Genomic DNA, 20,174 nt, shown 5'->3' with positions numbered 1-20,174 from the left:
GCCCACTGAAAGTACAGCAGTCGCTGTACCGATGTTGCCCTAACACATCATTCATGCAGCTGTATCACACTTGCACGTTATGGAAAACGTCACTTCTTAATCATTTCAGCAGATACCAGCACTTTTCATGTGCTGTATAAGTTCTAAACAGAACCTGTACCACATTAAGGCAATGTAAGGAGGAGGTGCAGAGCTGCCACCAGCAGTTCGCCCTGCTTCTACAAAAGTCATTCACTTCTAAGTGTAGGCTTTGCTTTCTTGGAAGAGGCTGAACATCTGTCTGCCAACACGAAGTCGTGGATTAACTTCTTGTTCTCACAGAATGGCCTGGGTTGGAAAGGACCACAATGATCATTTGGTTTCAACCCCCCTGCTATGTGCACGGTCGCCAACCACCAGACCAGGCTGCCCAGAGCCACATCCAGCCTGGCCTTGAATGCCTCCAGGGATGGGGCATCCACAGCCTCCTTGGGCAACCTTGTTTTCCTTTGCTTGTGTGTATAGCTTTTGTTTTACCTACTAAGCTGCCTTCATCTCAGCCCACAGGTTTTCTCCCTTGAGCAGGCAGGCAGCTGTGTGATGCTGACCTGCCCACACGATATATCCCACAATTTCATTTTACACAGCACAGCATAATTCAGCCCTCAAGTCCAAGATGTGTTCATTAACAGGTGAGAGTTTAATTACGTAATTTAAGAAAGCTGAGGGATGGAGAAATCGCTTCCTATTCTCACAGTATCCCCATATAGAAAACCCAAATTTGCCATTTAGGGATGAAAAAAAAAAAAAAAAAAAAAAAAAAAATCGAGCCAGCTGTTTTTGAACCAATCAACTTGAATTAAGGCGAAGAAATTTTAGTAGCAGAATGGTCTGTGCATTAAAAAAAATAATATTATTTTAACTATCATTTCCTGAAAGCAGATGAGGAATTCCATCTAATTTTCTATACATCCTTCGACAGCATCAGTACGCCTCAGAAACAGCAACAAATATCCCTTTACAAATCTGATTTGTTGCCAGCACATTGAGAACAACAATGTAGCAACAGCAAATAGAAAAATAAAATTGAGCAGCATCACCAATAATTTTGAATTATGCATATGCAAGATAGTGTGTATCTGTGTATTCCAATCTGTGATTTTTTTTTTTTGCCCTATATTTGTTCAACATCATTCTGGATTGAAAGGTGGAGTATCACCAGAAGCATCGCTATTGCTGCCTCCTCCCCCCTCCAGGCCACGATTCTGAGGAACCTCACACTTCCCTTGCCCTGGCCCAGCTATATAGGAGCCTTTTTAGGCATTAGGGAGAAATGCACAATCTTCACCCAGGCCTGCCTTTCACAGAGGAATGTGATATTAAAAAAAATCACATCTACAGAAGCTAAAGGATTGGCTTTACACCATCAGAGCATCCACTCTTAAACACAGCGAGTCTCCTGTGAAAAGCTAAGCTGATTTTAGGATGGCTTTAGACTGACGGTGCAGTATAGCTCAGCCGCAATGCAGAAAAACAATTATTTACACACTAGATCACAAAGCAAAGTGTAAACAAGGTTTTGCATTAAGAGGACAAACAGGCATATTGACGACTATAAATCTTTAATAAATAAATGCCATCATTATACTCTGTGATAGAGCAAGTTATGTTTAAAAGCACAGACTTTTAAAAGATCTTAAAGGACCGTCATTCATTTTGAGTCAGTAACAGATTCTAGCAATTCTGCCTCAAGAAAAAGCTGCTAGCTCTTCTTGTAGGTGGAAAGTTGATGTTTATTGATGTCTTGCAAACATCCTACCTGTGAGAAAGCTGGCAAGGCTATTACATTGATTCCCATATTGGCATTTGGTTCTTGGAGCTCTGGTACTTGTAGAAGCACTGTTCCAACTGGCTGTGAGAGAAGTGCAGTGTTACATCCATTTATTGGCTCTCTTTTGCTGTCTCCATAGGTCTCTCCTTGCTGTATGGTGTAGATTTGCTCTACTTGCTCCCGGAGATCAGGTGGCAGAGCTTCTAACACAGACTTATCTAGCTACAAATACAAAAAAAAAAAGAAAGCTTTAAGATGCCCCTGAGGAACAGATCACAAAGTCAATTTCAGTAAAAGAAGAAAGAAAAGAAAATAGTTTTGTAGCCTTTGAGTTTGAGGGGGAAAAAAATTCATTGTAATCTGTGGATGTGCAAACATTAGAGGACCTGGCAGTTACGCTCTGCAGCAACAAAATGTAAAAAGCATAAAACAGAAATAATCATTTAACACTAAGCAGGCAGCAAATACAACTGCTCGCTTTTCTCTTTTTACAGTATCTAGTGTTCTCATCTCAGATTGTATGCAAGCTTTCCTCAAAGTCCTTTCATTCCAAGTTTGCTATGTGTAACATCACTATACAGATCCTCTGGAAATCCTGGGTTTAAAATATCATGCTGTTCCTTTCCTAGCACACAGTATATATAACTAGCAGTATAGAACTGTCACCACTCCTTCCTCATAACAAATTCCATATTATGATGCAGTTATGAAACAAAAGGAAAGAGGAGCACACTGTGCCATAAGGCCACCAAGGTTTTAAGAACTACACTGCATAGTTAATGCATGCTTCTCCTGTTCTTACATTTTGCTTCTGTAACAGAGCAAGCGGTGGAACTCCCTACTTTTCAGCCAGGTTGCTTTTAAATCATGAGCTGACTTCAGCATTATGTTACAGAAAAATAAGCAAAAAAGTAAGTTTTCTGCCAAAAGCATACTCTGCTTCTACAAACGTATAACTAGGGAAAGCTGCTAACAAAATGTCAGCAATTGCTTTTGCAGCTTTAAATTACAGAAATAAAAATCAGAAATTTTTACAGTAAAGCATGTAAGTCTGCTTACACCTAAGGTATTGACAGGATTCAACTTGCTCATAACTGACCTTTAAAGCAGATACCAGCTCAGAAAGATAATGCGGGGGCAAGAAATAAGGAGGTTCTTCCTGTGTTAGAGAATCAACAGCCAATCAACCAACCAACAAACCCTAAACCCCACAGAAACGTTTTACTTAAAGACTGTCCTCCTCTCATCTAAAAGCTGACATTCCTCACTTCAATGTCAATTGAAAAAAGTATCAGAAAAAAAACCCAATGTTAAAAACTACATTTAAAAAATTAATTAGTAATAAACTTAACAGATGCAACTCTAAGAGCTAACGTAAGAATAAGGAATTCACAAATCATATCAAAAGCACTCTAAACATTGATTACAGAATGTGCCTCATTTTTCTGATGGAAACTTTTCTGAAGTTTATTCATGTTTTTCACAGCTAGAATTCATAATTTTTGTTGAAATGAGAAAAAAGTGTCAGCAGAGTTGCCACACTGGATTTGAAGAGATTAAATTTTAAGCTACCAGGGGAGCAAGTTAGCAGTTCCACTGGGAATCCAGGGGTCCAAGAAAGCTGGTCACTTTTTAAGAACCACTTGCACAGGAACAAGCAGTCCCATTGTGCCGTAAGTTTAATTAGCAGGGCAGAAAATGGGCTCAGTTAAATATGAAACTCTTCTTGGAACTTGAGCAGGAAAAGATAATACGCAATCTCCAGAAATTCTGCAGGTCGATTACAGAGTTGCAGTTTGCATTTGGAGGAAGAAAACAAGAAACACTAAAGCTTAAGTTGACACTGGCCACTGTGGATAAGATAACAAGAAAGGCCCTTTTCAAGTATGTCAACAGCAAGCTGAGGTCTAAAGAAAACAATGGAATGACATTTGATGCAGATGGCCATCTAACTATTAAGAATTGAGGAGATGGCAGAGACATTTAGTGCCTTTTCTGCCCCTGTTTTTAACATTAACAACAGATCTTGGGCTGCCAAGTCCTCAGAGTTGAAGGACCATGAAGCAGCAATGTTACATTTGTGGTCACTAAAACCATAAGGGACTATTTGGATCAACTCAAATCTTCCTAAGTCCACGCAGCCTGGATTCACTCCTGAGTGCAGGAGTTAATAGATTCATGGCTGAACAATCTCAACAATTTACCAAAGCTTCTGGGTTCCGTGGAGGCACTTGATGACTGGAACCTAGACAACACTATTTCAATTGACATGAAGGCTACGAGAGAAGACTTGGGGAACTACAGTCTGTTGCTCTAACCCGAATAACTGGAGAAGTTATAGAGAAGATTACCCTGGGTGCTATCAGAAGATATTTGAAGAATAAAGCTATCATCAGACAGCTAACATGCTTATCAGGAAGAAGTCCTCTTCTATGACAAGGTCACCTGCTTAGCAGGTAAAGGGAAGGTGGTAGAAGTACTCTCTCTGGATTTTAGTAAGGCGTTTGATACTGTCCCTCCAAGTATTCTTCTGGACAAGCTGTTCAGCTGAGAGATGGTACATACTATGTTAGGTGATGAATTGCTGAACAGTAGAGCTGAAAAGTTTGTAGACATTAGGGCTATACCTGACTGGCAGCCAGTCATTAGCAGTGCTCCCCTTGATTCTTGGGCCCGTCCTGTTCAACATTTCTAACACTGGTCCAGAGGTGGGAGTTCAGTGTACTCTTACCAAGTTCACTGATGATACTCAGCTGAGAGGTACTGTTGACTCTCTGGAGATGAGAGGCCTTGCAAAGAGATCTAGATAGACTGGAGTATTGGGCAATCATCGCCAGCATCAAGTTCAACAAAGGAAAATGCCAGGTGCTGTATCTGGACACTGGTACAGATGGGAGACAAGTGGCTGGAAAGCAGCTCAGCAGGAAGGAACACCTGGGTGTGCTGGTGACAGCAGCTCAGCATGTGCCAACAGGGTGTTCTAGTAGCCAGGGGGCAAACCACATCTTGGGGTACATTAAAGACAACATGGCTGCCAGCTAAAAAAAAAGTTGATTCTTCCACAATATTTAGCATAGTGCGGCCTCTGTGTGGAGTTCTGTGCTCAACAATATAAAAAGGATGTTGTAAGCTACTGCTCCCTGCAGTGCCCTTAGGACAGGAAACAGGGAGGTGCTGGGTTCTGCTCCTGACAACTGATGGCAGGATGGGAATGGCACAGAGCTGCAACAGAGGAGAGTCAGGCTGGGCAGTAGGAACAATTTCTTCACTATGAGAATTGTAACTGTAACAGGCTTCCTAGAGAGGGAGTTGATGCCCCACACCTACATATGAGAGGTATTTTGAGAATACTGTCAATAAAATGCTTCAACTTTTAGTTATTTCTGAAGTGGTGAGGCAGTTGGAATTGGTGGCCTAAGTATTTTAATTCCAGTTCTAAATCCACAACAAAGCATGCTCAAGCTTTAGGCCACAATAATAGAGACAGACCTTTATAATTAGGCTTTAGGCTCCTTTAAAGAGCTGTGGCTGTGTAAAGTGAAAGATAATGCTTTTTAATTTTTCAGGCTTGGCATCTTCCTCATTCCTGTTCCATTTCAATCCTCTGGTAAATGATGACAGGAAGCAAAACAGACAGGAACACTAAGCTTCTATCCTTTGAATAAAAATAACTTTTATTCTTTGTGTCAGTCTATAAGACTGCTTTTTAAAAATCAGTTTACTAAGGAAAAATAGTTTTGCATTAATAACCACCTCTTTCTGTGCATTCTATCCAACTGCAGTTTTAAAAAAAAGAACTGATGCAACATTTTTTTGTTTATTTGTTCTGCCCACATAAGACCAGCAATTCCAAGTTATTATAATATATTGCAGATATTTAGTATTACTGGGTTTTACCTGGGAAGCAGATGGAACCTCAATACTCAAATTAAGCCTGGATTTTACGCTGATAGGAGAATGCAAGCCATTCAATTTGACAGCAGAATCAGCCTTGCTAACATTAGAATTGAGACCAGCTGTGAGATGGGTGCCGCGAGATGGAAGAACAGTGCAAGTTCTTGAATCAGAAGATATTTCAAGGTCCATAGCAGCAACAAATACTAAACACATTAAGAAAAGACACACATGAAAACAAAACAGATCTAACAGTTAAAAACTCTGAAGTGCCAACATACAGCTGAGCTAATTTTTCTAAGGTAAGTTTTCATTACTCAGTAGTTTACACAACATATGTCACAATAATAAAACTTTATATTATGAAGTATCCTCTGTTAATACCTTTTATAAAGATAGGAATAATGCTAAAAAAATTATGCAGTATTTTCATTTGCAGCAGCAAAACATGCTCTCAAAAACTTTATGTTACACTTGTGTAAAATTGATTAAGTATTCAAAAAGATAACTGAAGTTCCAGTCCGTAAGAACTAATCATTATGATACACGTGAAGTACAAAACTTACTGACCTTCTTTATGTTCTTCTTCCGAGCATTTTTTTGCTTTCTGAACATGAAGAAGATCAATAACTGAATGCGATCCACCAGGTAAGCGTCCCGACTGCACTGCTGATTGAGCTGAAGTGGTTTTACTGATGGGGACTAGCTGCTGTACCTGAATTCCAACCTAAATCCAAAACATTAAGACACTCATTTAATAAAGTTTTCAATAATAACAATAAAAACATTAATCTACAATTCAGTCATAATAGCATTCCCTTTTCCTTCTCAAACTGACTTCCTGTTGGGCATGGCAAAGAGAATAAGAATATTAAAAAAGCATGAATAGCCACGTAAAAACATGCTATAAAAACCCCAGGATTATCCACCACAATCCAACAAGTAATGAATTACAACGATAATACCGGCTTAACTTCTCTGATAGAGAAAAGTGCTGTCAACAGGCCCATGAAACAACCTGTTCATTATGAAATTTCTTAGATATTGAAAAATACAGCAGCACTGACCAAGGAAAGTGGTTAGCATTAAATACGGCTACATGAACGAGAAGGGAATGGTTTTCCTCGATCTCACTAGGTCACCACTTTCAAGTCTAAAACCAAGGAAGAAAATATTGTTTCACTTCTAGAAATGGTTCTCACAAATTCTCAAAGGATGAAAGTATTTCTGTGAAAGCAGTCTTGATCAGATGAGGTGCTCCTCATTCTGAAAAAACACCTTCACTTTTTATTTACTTTTAAATACCGAATCTACAGAGCTTCAGAAAACGTATCCAACTATGAATACACTGGTACATTGTGGGATTTTACTGTCAATGTTCTGTTCTTCTTAAGGAAAAAAAAAACACTAAAAGAAATTGCATATAGAGCTCAAAAAGCAGGAAGGAGCTCGTAAACACATTTTCATCAGGAAATTACATAGCAGGGATTCTAATTTAATAATATTAACTAGTTTGTTAGTTGTATTTAAAAGCCTACTAAAACACACTGGGACAAGCCAGCAGATTCATGAGCACAGATGTGGGCATTGACAGTTAAGGATGCAACTTTAGGACACTACAGGACAGACTGAAAAAGGGCACACATCTCACTTTATGCGTAAGTTGTGAAGCTAAAGAGGACTAGGTCCAATATAGACACTGGGTACTTAAGTCAGTTGAGATGAATACCACTCAGTGAACTTTATCCTATCATCCAGGACTGAACATCCCCCTTCAGAACTGAAAAAAGCCACCTGGTCAGAGAAGTACGTTGTTTTGCAAAATAAAGCACACCATACCCTCTAAGCTAGAAAAATAAGCTAGAAAAAAAGACAGGGAGAGGATGATCATTATTTGATGCACTCCAAGAAGAAAAACCAAGCTATGGGGCTGAATTTGCAACATAATACTGTGAATCAACAATCTGCTTTACATCTAGATGACTAATCAATGCACGTTTGTTCTAGAAAGCCTCTGCTCTGCCACAGACAATGCCAAAATAGTCTTTGAGACTGCTGGTTTACACTGCTATGACAGAACCATTGAAGTAATCAAGAACACTATGAAGTAAGTCATGACTCAAGACAGCCATTGATTTCACCTTCAAACAAAGGCCAAACCAGGACCTGGTAACTTTTCTGGACCTTAAACTTGCAATGTAGAGCAAAAACTCCAATCTCTGATTGCAGTTATAAACAGTATCCTTACTAGCTACTTAATGAGTGGATAGCTTACTTTACAAAAGCTTTGTATGATGTACGCTTGCTTTAGCTTGGTTGTTGCCACCACGGAGAACTGAAAATCTATGAAGGATGAGGAAGAAGTTGACAAGGATAACCAATTTCCATTAACTCACCCCTCGCATATCAGATATGTTCAGTTTCATTGTGTGGAACATGTTTAGAGTTTCTTTTCCAATTACTTTTGCACTGTCTGTTGCGTGGTCTAGAGTCACAGTCCTGAAAAGAATTTTCAAAAGTACTGTTAACAAGAAAATTGTTCCACAAATTCTAAAGACAACAGTTCTGCATTTGTTACAGAGAGGACCTTAAAGACAGACACATCATGACTTCTTGCATACAGAAACTGAATGCTAGTTTTTCTTTTTAGAAGCAACAGAACTAAGCATATTCTACAGAGAAAAAAACCAAAACACGAAAACAAAACACATACTTACTAATCAGACATTTCCAGTTCAAAAATTAATTTGCAATTTACGAGATATATTCATATGTGCTACCTTTTGAAGCTAGACAAATATATTCCACGTTGCTGTACTCACAGAAGCACACCTATGAACTACCCTTTGTTCAGTCTTAATTCATAAAGAGTTTACCCAGTATGATTTCAGTTGTCAAATGTCTAAAGCAAGTGATTCAGGGGAACACTGAAGGAGAAGCAGATGCACAAACGTGCATGTGGACTACAGATAATGATGAACTCTGATTGCTGCTAAGTAACTTAAAGCAAACATTTGGCAACAACTCCCACACAAAATTACCTGGTTGTGAATTTTCAAAATTGCCATCTAGGAGCTTTGTAGGGCACTACTAGCACCTTGTAGTTCTAGATTCCCAAATGGCATAGCATTTGAGACGAATAAGAACAGAATTTCAGGGGGCTAATCAAACAAATGAGAGGAATGTAGGCTTTTTTCACAGAGGTAATCTATGCAGTTTTAATTCTGATGGAGCAAGCAATTTTAAAGATGCTACATGTGTCCTCATAAAAAGCAGGACAGGACCATCTCTTTTACTAAGGAATAAATGCTTTGATACAGAAGTGTCTGCCTGAAGAATAAAGGTGTATTTGGAAGGTTCTGAGACAATCCTGTATGAAATGAAATGCTGTCACAAGATGCCATTTGTCTGCATTTCATTCTTGTGTTTTGATGAGTTTGCAAGCATATAAATAAGAGGTAAAAAAAAAAAAAAATTAGTCAAAATCATCCAGTTGAACAACATAAAACAATCCCACAAATCAGAAAAAAATAATTGTTAAGTGTAATAGGACTGCTTGTGGAAACTGAAGGTCCTCTTCCTCTGTTGACAGCAACCTATCAACTAACTTACTGGGGTACACTTTTGCACCAGGGATGAGCAGCTACCACAGGTAGCATCTCAATGAGATCAAAACCGCTGCAGTGAGACCGAGCAAAAAGCTCCTTTAGTATATTGGCAGTGATCAAATAAAAAAAACTAAGGCACTTCTTAACTATATGTAAAAGCTTAACTGTAAATGCTGAGAGAATGGGACTAGCTGCCTTCTTGAATAGCTGAAATACAGACACAGAATGTTGATAGTAACATCTGATGTTAATGCAGCCTTGCTACATAGACAAAGAGGTATTGAGCACTTCAGAATTTTTGTCCCATCTTACTCAGATTCAGTGCTCAGCATTCTGCAGAAATGTGCTCAGGCCTACTACTGACCATTCTTTTTTCCATGCATAGTTACCTGGCAATGTTATCGCAGATTCCATGACCTCCATACTTCGCAGGCTCCACTGGTGCCCCAGCCTTTCTGACCATTATCTTGAGGGTCAATCGTTTACCCTTCATACCAGCAGCTTCAAGTCTACGTTGGATTTCTTCTGAAAGACTCAGAAGGAAGGCTTCTGCTTCCTTAGGCTAAATGAGAAAAGACAATATTGAGACAATCTGTTCAGACTATTACCGGTTTTCAAATGTGTAAGGTAAACCATTAAGCTTCATTATAACCCACTTCACAACACGCTGAAGTGTGCGCTGGAAAGAATTAAAAATAAGAAAGATTTTGCAAACTTAAAGACCAAGTTGACTCACTGGCAACTATCTTAATTAGCTCTGAGTATTTTGTTTATACTGTAGGCTGCTGAAGTTAGGCAGAGATAGTAGACTCCTACTGATGGAATATGTAGTCCTTTTGGAAGTAAATCTTTTTAAAAAACATTTAAGAAAAAAAAATATGTCTTAAGAATTTTAAGTATAATTTTAAACACAAGTGTAGAATATGAAGCATATACAGCTTGTAAGAAAGAAAAATAAGTGTTTTCAACGTGAGAACAGTTGAACAGTAGAAGAGGTCAGTGAAAGAATCTGTGCAGTGTTTGTTCTTGGAGGTTTCCAATACCAGATTGGAAAAAGCCCTGAGCAAACGTTCTGATCCATCTCCCCCTCCTTTCTTTGAGCGAAAGTCTGAACTACAAAACATTTCTCTGAAGCTCATTTTTTTCTATAATTTCTATAAATGCTTAAATTTCCAACAACAGCAAAAGTTATTTTCTAATATGTTTTCATTTCAGTGACAAGGAAAAACTCAAAACATTTGTAAAACATCTAGTAAAAAATGAACTGGAGCAATCTGTTCATTGTTCCAGACACTGGCATATCTGAACAATCAGCACTTAAATGAATGAGAATGCTAGGTGCTAACAAATCTACTGCAGTTCTCTTTTTCTGTACCAGACTTGTGTAACAAATGCAAAATAGCCAGCTATTTTGTGCAGGCTTCTTTTCAGTCCAATAATTTTCCAGTCTCTCCTCCCACTTTATCATTTGGTCTCCCACTTCTTCATTTTCCTCACTTCTATTTGATGGCTGAGATGCTGCTCTGACAGATTGAAGTGTAAGTGAGAATAATCAGAATACGAGAAATTCTCCCTACAGTTGAAAGAAATGGCTGCAAAAAGGAAGTTTGGATTTACCTGTGTAAACCTTATTCCATAGTTGATTTCTGCTGAAACAGATTTTCTTTCTTTTTCTGTGCGGACAGGTCGATCATCTAAACCACGACAAAACCTGTAGAGCATTTGTCCTGTTTTTGGACCAAATTCTTTTTGTAGTTTTGACATCGAAGCACACTGCAGATCTCCACAGGTTCTAATTCCCAAAGAAGCCAGCTTAGATTCCATCGACCTGCCAACTCCTAACAACAAAGCAATTAGTTCTGTTAACACTACACGACTCAGCCAGACATGTTTTTAATGAATGAAATTTGTCCTTTTAAACTTAGGCTATGCTATATCAAATAAACAAAGACAAGAAATTCCACTCAATGAAACATGATTTCAATGGAAACTTCTGCTGTCTTCATCTCAATTTTTTTAGTTTGTATTACGTATAGGATGCAGCATGTTTTTACATTTCCATAAAGAGTGAATGATTCCTGCTTGTAAATCTTCCTGACAGGGTACTGCCTGTTGCAGTGCATATAGCTCTGAATATCACAGCGCACCATCCAAAAAGAGTGTAAAACATGCAATGTGTTTATATACAACTGATTTAGTATAGAAAAAAAAAAAAAAGAAAAATAACAAATATTTTGACTACTGTCCCACTGCTTCCTAGGCAAAAAAAAAAAAACAACACAACTATTTCAAGCAGAAGTGACAGCACATATGTATCACTTGTGCCTCGAATTACCAGGCACTAGTAACTGTAGGTATCCATGGCAACTGCACATACGCAAGTGTGATAAACTTCAGTATATTTCTGGGATTGGGAGAATGGGCTGTTACTTCAGAAAAATATTGATCTTGTGAGCTTACATTACCAGAGTCAGCAAAAGTTATAAATCAGCTTTTATCTTTCATAACCGCTTTCTTTACCTAGTGATATTATTGACACAAATACTAACGAGTTTTTACTATGAATGTGTGAGTTCATTGAAAGCATGTCAAAAATAAATGGGACTGGGCTGCCATGTTTGTCCAGGAAACGGAGTGTAAGAAGAATTTCCAGTAAACCTGCATCTGTGTACACATACTATTCCTACTCTCCGTTTCAGTGACAGTCAGTGTGTGTATATACATATATGCGTGTCATTATTATGTCTAATTCTCCCTTCACAGTAAGTACAGATCCCTGCCATCTTTCTGTTGACTTCCATTATGCCTTGAAGAGCTTCCCTAATTCCTTCCTTCCTCACAGCATTTTCTTTTGGTCTCAGCTATGTCTATCGTTCCAGTCCTACTCAATCGTTCCAGTTCTCTTACTGAAATATTCTTCTTTCCTCACAATCAGGGAATGCAGGACAAAAGTCATGCACTCTGGCTAAACACAGAACAACTAAGCAACTACTATCAACATGCATAACAGTTGAATTTTACTGTCTCTCAAAGGATCTTTAAGGTCTTTTCCAATGTGAGCAATTCTATCCTATTCTATATACTAATACGGATCATTCTCCTCTGTCAAGCTGTCATTTTCATAACATTTGTTTGAAACTGTGTCTGCAAAACTTGTAAAAGCAAAAAAAAAATCTGCAAAAGCAGCAGATTAAACTCTTCTCCCTTTTTTTTTTTTGTCATACATGCTGTCTTATTATGATATCTGTGCTACCTTTTCTAACTCTTGACCTCATACACTTCTTCTCCAGAAAGAACATTCTCTTGGGTTAGTTCTAATTTCTAAGCATATCATGTTTCTCTCGGTAATAAAATGAATAACATCAGGTATGTTCATTATTATGTTCATTATAATGTAGCAGGCTAGGACTCATTTAGGTGATTAATCTGAATAGCTTTGTCAAAGAAAATAAGAATCAGAATGGCCCAGGTTGGAAGGGACCTCAAGGATCACAAATCTCCAACCCCCTGCCACATGCAGGGCCACCAACCTCCACATTTAACACTAGACCAGCCTGCCTGGGGCCCCATCCAACCTGGCCTTGAACACCTCCAGGGACGGGGCATCCACAGCCTCTCTGGGCAGCCTGTTCCAGCACCACACCACTCTCTCTGTAAAGAACTTCCCCCTGACATCCAACCTAAATCTTCCCTCCCTCAACTTAAAACCATTTCCCCTTGTCCTGCAGTTATCTACCCTTTCAAAGAGTTGATTCCCCTCCTGTTTGTAGGCTCCCTTTAGGTACTGAAAGGCTGCAATGAGGTTACCCCACAGCCTTGTTTTCTCCAGGCTGAACAAGCCCAGCTCCCTCAGCCTGTCTTTGTAGGGAAGGTGCTCCAGCCCTCTGATCAGCTTTGTGGCTCTCCTCTGGACGCTCTCCACCATTTCTCTCTTATACTGAGGGCTCCAGACCTGGGCACAGTACTCTAGATGGGGCCTCACAAGAGCAGAGTAGAGGGGGACAATCACCTCCCTGTCCCTGCTGGTCACCCCTCTTCTGATGGAGCCCAGGATACCATTTGCTTTCCAAGCTGCAAGGGCACGCTGCTGGCTCATGTTAAGTTTTTCATCTATCAGGACCCCCAGGTCCTTCTCTGCAGGGCTGATTAAGGTTGCATAACATATTAAACTTTAAGCTTCTTGCACAGATATATGTGGCTGCATGGCTCTGTCTCTAAGATTCCTTTCAGGAATATGATTTTTGAAAATTTTGGATTTTTTTTTTTTGGATCATAACCAAGGAACAACATCTAATCCTGCTTGATTCGTAACTGGAACAACACAAATTTGTAGCTTAAACTTTTAAAATCAGGTGGCAAAATGTCTTGTAAAATAGAACTGAGTACCTGGAAGATTTGTAACAAGCTGACCCCTGATAAAATCATCTACTTCTTCAGGTTTTAGGTGATACTGTCCGTCGGGTTTTGCTTTACGAGTTGCCATTCTGGCCAGCAGAATATTGGAACCTGTAAAAACGACAAATTAAATTGTGTCTGTGGTAACTTCTGTCTTCTCACGTAGAATTCTGCAGCTCAACAGTCAAGGGAAAAGAAGTGAAGAAATCACAGTCAAATCTTTATCTTTTAACAAAAAAAAGACAAACAAAAAAAACCCAAATCAAAGCAACCAACAAGTATGTGCAGGATACTTCACGAAGAACACTCAATCTATTTTGTCTTGATGGTGCTCTACATATGCAGAGGTATAGGTAAACAGTTAACTAACTGAGAACAGCTAAATGCATAGAAGAATACTTATAACATCTAAACGTCCATTATATTCAGGGCAAATAATACTTAAGATGACAATTCTGCCAGGCATATTGTATATGAAATACTAGAATTAATCTATTGTATAGGTTCTGGATAATCGCTAAAAAAATCTAGTGACTTCATTAAATTATTATGTGTGCTCATTAAGTGCGAACAAAGCTTATTTCAGCATTTCTTCTTCCCCATTTATAGGTTTACTCATGCCCAGGCCAACACAACATCTCTGAAATGATACCAGAATAGCTTCATTATTGCCAAATGTCCCATTCTAAGATTAAAAAAAACCTCACAAAATGTCAGAAGAATCCAGTGCTCTCAGCACTATGTGTTACTATTGCTATTTTCCTCCCATCTGTGTTCATATTCTTTTAATCTATTTGAAATTTTAGTAAGAACCAACTTCTGTGTCCACTGTTTCACTTGAAAAGTTTAAATGAATGAAACAAATATTGACAGAGTCCTCTTTCAATTTTCTGTTTAACTTTAGAGATCCACGTTTTGTCTACAGAGTAATGCATATCAAACATATCAACACAGCCACTGATACCATGAGGTAACAGTTACATTCTGTAACACATCATTCTCAAAACACTGAAATAAAGCAGAAAAAACCTAATAGCTCACTTAACAAATGAAAAATCAGGATAATGGATGTAAGGATAACAGAGTAAGGTTTTATCTTTCACTAGCATTGCTTAAATCAGTTCAGTTAGCCACTACAATCTCTAGGGCAGAAATTAAATTTATTCAACTGGTGTATCTTCTTTAATTTATCACTTACCAGAAATAATAGTCTTGAGAGATCCTTACAGTATAATAATATATACTTAAATTGACATTGTTTTATATTGGTAACTCTTTCCCATTGGGTAACATACAAATCACACAAGATTTCTGTTTCTGGTAGGCCAAGTATTTGACATCAGGTATCTACATTAATGTAACAGTGCAAATGAAATTGTTTCCTCTGATTCATATACTTCATAATAAATTATGAGTGAAAAGACAGTCTTTTCAGTTTACCTACGATATGAATGGACACCAAAAATATTTTTCAAACATTTCATACAAAAGATCAGAAAAAAAAATATTTCCTTGTTGGTATTTGTCTCTCCCAAAACAGAACTGAAAGGCCAGGCTGGATGTGGCTCTGGGCAGCCTGGTCTGGTGGTTGGCAACCCTGCCCATAGCAGGGGGGTTGAAACCAAATGATAATTGTGGTCCTTTTCAACCCAGGACATTTGGTGATTCTATGAACTATTACATCTGATTAGAAAATCATGCTTTAGAAAGTAACAGAAAAAGGAAACACACTAAATATGCATATGAAAGAAATTGCAAGTGTGTTCCAACTCAAAACAAGACACAAAAATGAATCCAAGGAATTACAGTCCCTGTACTACTATGCTGTCAAGTGATAAAGAAGAATTCTGCTTATATCACAAGTGGATTTTTTTAACTTATATAAGCTTAGCACATATATTTACAGATACTTAAGTCTAATGTTACTAGGAACAAAAACAAAGGAGAAAGGAAGGAGTCAAGTGAAAAGGAAATCAAGTCTTTTCAGAGGTATAATTTTATATATGAAACCCACTACAAATCACCCAAATCTTTGCTTTCAATGACTCAATTATATTAGATCTTCAAACTCCTACTGCCTTCTCCTGTACTAAACGCAATCTGTGATCAGCTTTCTATTTACTACAAAAATATAGTAGCATTTCATTAAAATGAACAGAAGAATATTACACAGATGGAGTTTTAGCCTACTGTGAGATAGCAGAGGAGGGCTGATAGCAACTGTATACATTTTTGCTCAAATCTTTCCACTTCGGAAAATTTTCTTGTATTTTAATTTATACTAATATAATGTAAATGGCAATATATTCTCTATTTCAGAAACACTTCAGAGTTATGGCAATATAGCATAGTTCTGATACACCTAAAGAAAGCAGGAAGTGGTGACAGAAATGAAGTAAGGCTCTTACCCATCCCAACAGAAGCAGTGCATTTAGTCTGGGCTTTGATTTCATCACGGATAGCATTTGCAAGTTCATCAGGAGTCAGTCTGGTCTCTGTAAGGATTTCAGTGATATCTACTAGCGCTTCATCACAACTGACAGCTTCGATGTTATGAGTATAGCTATCAACACAAAGTAAAGGAGGTGAAACAGCAGCAACAGCTCACCATCTGTTAAAACAAATATGTAGCAAATAAAGTCTTCCTTTTGAGGTAGCATTTCCCTGCTTATTTTGCATCACACAACTTACATGTAAAAAAAAAAAAAGGCACAACAGCACATTTCGGTAACATTGCTAACGTAGGGTGAGTTTCAACATGCATCATGCTTTAAAAGGAACAGGAAAAAGATTTGAACACTTTTTTTCCAGTCATTCTGACAAATATCCAGTTTTGCTCAAGCGCATTTTAAATCAGAAAGTAGTTCCTACTATTAGTTTACTGCTCCAATAATGCATTCCTAAGGTAGTCACAACAACAAAAAAAGCAAACAACCACAACATGAAGAAAAGCAACCAAACAAAAGCAACACCTTGGAAGAACCTCACTACTACAGAGAATGCACTTCTCCTCATAAAGGTAATCAATAAAAAATTGAACAATGAGTCCTTTGGAAGTTAGATAATGACTTGCTTCAAGATAGAAGGGTGCTCAAAGGAAAGTAAGTAAAATAGTACAAAAGGAAGATCTGAACAAATGTTTTGAAGAAGTTGAAGACTAATATGAAATGAGAATACTAGATCAAGAAATGCCATTAAGCAGTGGCATATTAAAATAAGTTTGATAATCTTACCATGGAAGATCATGTAAACACACAGCACATCTTACCTTGCCAGTATTTCATATACTGTCTGCGCAACTTCTTTATATGCATTAAAATCATACGAAACTGCTTGAAGGTTTGGACACAACTTTTTTGCTTGTCCAAAAAACATTCCATTCTTTATGCCAGCTTGTCTAAAATTAAAGAATAATTTAAAAAAACAACAATTAAATATAGTATCAACTTTCCCTGTCATGGGCTTTTCCAAATGTATTATTAGTGTTTTCTAACAAAAATAACTTACAAATTAAAAGTAATCCAACCGCTACCAAAATGAAAAATAGAAAAAATAACTGCAAACAGAACACTTGAATTAGCTGTGTAACATTCAGGCATACAGCCTGGACACAAAATGTCCTTAGGAAGTTGCTTAGGACAAAAAGTCTCCAGAAAGCCCTATGTCACAGAATTGCAGTTGCCACCCTCTTTTTCAAATTAAACCTAAGCATGTACTACATTGACTAAGGTATCTGGTTTTCATTTTCCACTGTGCAAACCTATAAAAGTATGCTCACTTGATAAATAAATTAACTTTTTGAAGCAGACACAGAACTGCTTACCCTAGAGTACTTGAAAAAGGTGCCAATGAATGCGCAATTTCTGGACTATTATCCTTATAAAAGAAAAAAATATTTTCAATACTGTGGTTATAAATATAAGTTATTTCATATTCTGAACGTTTATAAGCTGTTATCAGGGATGCTCAACATAATCTGGGCAAGGAGGAGTTTTAAGTTCAGTAATCAGACATATCAGTGTCTCACTGAAGTGATCCTAATTCCATGAAGACAAAGAAATGAAGATAACATGAAATCAACAGTATCACTGAGAATTATTTAAGGTTTTCCTTAACAGGGATTGTTTCAGATAACTCCTAGGTTAGGCTGAAAACCTTTAAAAAGCAGCAACATGTAGACAGAAGATTTATGCTTAATTCTAGCAGCCTACACAACTACTGTTTTTAAAATATATTTTAAAAGTTTCTTATCTGGATAAACTTACCGAAATATGACCTAACACATGCTATTTTTGGACACTTTATACAATCAGAGAACCACAGAATTGCTTGGTTTGGAAAGGACCCTGAAGACCTTAAAGTTCCAACTCCCCTGGCATTGAATACCACCAAGGACAGGGCATCTACAGCTTCTGTGGGCAGACTGTGCAAGTGCCTCACCACCCTCTGAGTAAGGGTGAGATTCTCAGGTAATCTGGTAGCTTAACTTTCACCCACCTGGCTTCATAACTACAAGAAGCAATTTCAGCCATGGACAGAACAGTCAGATCACAGTCCACTCCATTCATGTGTGCAGAATCCGAATGCTCCCAGACCGAGGAGTCCAGCTTATCAGGTTTTCTAATTTCTGCTTGGAAAACAATATTTATATTTGTCTGTAAAGTGTTCTTCTTAAGAATTCAATAGAATCAATGTGAACGAAGTAAGCATAATAAATTATATCTGACACAATTTCTATGCTACTACTTGTTAATGGTGAGGTTTGTTTTTTTTTTTTTTAGTACTATATTGATTTACATCATAGTCTATGGAAAAAAAAAAACAACAACCAGTAACAAAAAACAGAACCCCCACATTGTAATCTCTCTCTACAGGTAGTTCTACACGTATTACTGAGAAAAATACTGTGCTACAGAAAAATTTTGTTTTTATTTTCCCCCAAGATACTAGATAGCAACTTGCTGGTGACAACATACGCCCTCTGTAAAACAGGATTTATCTCAGTTAGCTTTAAGGACAATAAAAATGATCAAACACTTGAAACTGCTACAACCATATCAACCTTAAGACAGTCAAAAATTTACCATCTGCTTGCCAGAACAAAAAGATGCTTAGCTATATTTCTTGTTATAGGATGCACAACTACCACCAGAACAAAGAAGTTACATCCAAAATACAATTCCACCAGATACCACACTTATAACCTCTTATTTAAAACTACACTCCATTAATTATTTAATCTAGATAATGTGAAGTTATTTTTAAGGAGTGAAATGAAATGACCAAAAACCTAATCATCTCAAATTATAAAAAACACTAGCTAGAAGTTTATATTTCCTTTAACGTTCTTTTAGGGAAATTAATTGACAAGACTTCCGTTGTTATTTCCTAGTATTTATTAGATTATGTCAAATATGTCAACTTCTGTCAAGCATCACCATCAATTTCTCTTGGATCAAGATGACAAAATTATAAATACTACAACATCAGACTTTCAAAACACAGACCTTCCCTATTTCTATAAACGTCCACTGTACGCTCTTAGGTAAGTTTTAAGGAGCCCTTCTGGCCCACTAGATACTAAACAGAATTTCATAACACAATACTGGAATCCAGTAAAGCATTCTCTGTTCCCTTCCATGCGGCTTTTCACAGAATGCATACCTTGAAAGATACCAGCCTGTACTCTCAGTAACTCACCAGCCTGAAAAATGGCCAGATGCAAAAAATGTTATGCCCTCCCAAACACCCCATCAGAATCAAAACAAGGTATCGCACAGACAAAAAGGGTCTATTCACTTAAAATATTATATGTACGTTATAGCTCTTTTTCATTCTGCAGCCTATTTATTATAATAAACAGGCAGTTTTCTTCAGTGCCACAACACCTAATTGTATTTCATGATACTAACAACTTACTCGCTGACAATTTGAAAGGAAATGTGGTGCTACGTGCACATATGAGACTAGAGAAAAGTGCTGTAATGAGTGGAGACAGCAGGGGCAGAACCTGACTCACATGAAAAGCTGCTTTTATTCAGAATTTCTGCTAAGTTCATGTACCTTTTTATGTCTTAAATATTTTAATGTATGATGAGCTCAGTAAGTTACCTAAGGTGTCTGCAGCAGAAAATTAGAGCAAAATTATGCCCCAACTAAAGGTAAGGATGACAAGAAAAGTTTCTTTAGTCCATGCCTTCCTGTGCCCTGGCCTGAGATGATGCTGTCATCTTGTCTATCTTCACTGGACTCGTCGACTTTTTCCACATCGCAGCAGAGCGGATCCCCCCATGAGCTGATGGAGTCACTTCATGTGAAATTCAGGGCAATGCAGAACACATTGTCCTCAATGGAAGGCAAGGTAGAGAACCTCTCATCAAAAGCTGGGAAACTAGACAGGCACATGGTGAATGTGGAGCAACGGATGGAGAAATCAGAGGCCAGGACCCAAGTCTGTGAAAAAGAAA

The 20,174-nt window shown here is 37.8% G+C and overlaps 1 protein-coding gene across 3 annotated transcripts in view; it reads right to left on the bottom strand.

Annotated features, from left to right (window-relative positions):
* Positions 1 to 20,174, bottom strand: part of REV1 (REV1 DNA directed polymerase) — a 53,428-nt gene that overhangs the window by 5,097 nt on the left and 28,157 nt on the right. For 2 of the 3 annotated variants that reach the window (XM_042867369.1, XM_042867370.1), the window contains 10 exons: positions 18,205 to 18,334; positions 16,976 to 17,104; positions 16,116 to 16,270; positions 13,699 to 13,818; positions 10,930 to 11,150; positions 9,702 to 9,874; positions 8,101 to 8,203; positions 6,275 to 6,431; positions 5,708 to 5,910; positions 1,799 to 2,032 (listed from right to left, as the gene is read on the bottom strand). In XM_042867369.1, the coding sequence (XP_042723303.1) occupies positions 1,799 to 2,032; positions 5,708 to 5,910; positions 6,275 to 6,431; positions 8,101 to 8,203; positions 9,702 to 9,874; positions 10,930 to 11,150; positions 13,699 to 13,818; positions 16,116 to 16,270; positions 16,976 to 17,104; positions 18,205 to 18,334 (1,625 nt within the window). Of the gene's footprint in view, positions 1 to 1,798; positions 2,033 to 5,707; positions 5,911 to 6,274; positions 6,432 to 8,100; positions 8,204 to 9,701; positions 9,875 to 10,929; positions 11,151 to 13,698; positions 13,819 to 16,115; positions 16,271 to 16,975; positions 17,105 to 18,204; positions 18,335 to 19,818; positions 20,146 to 20,174 lie in introns of those variants that run through there. The other variant, XM_042867372.1, reaches the window with a different exon arrangement.

This window comes from Lagopus leucura, unplaced genomic scaffold (genome assembly GCF_019238085.1).
Source record: "Lagopus leucura isolate 7727_CA_CO unplaced genomic scaffold, USGS_WTPT01 Super-Scaffold_100001, whole genome shotgun sequence".
NCBI lineage: Eukaryota > Metazoa > Chordata > Aves > Galliformes > Phasianidae > Lagopus > Lagopus leucura.
Note: the sequence above shows the minus strand (reverse complement) of the source record. Positions and strands in the feature narration are given on the sequence as shown.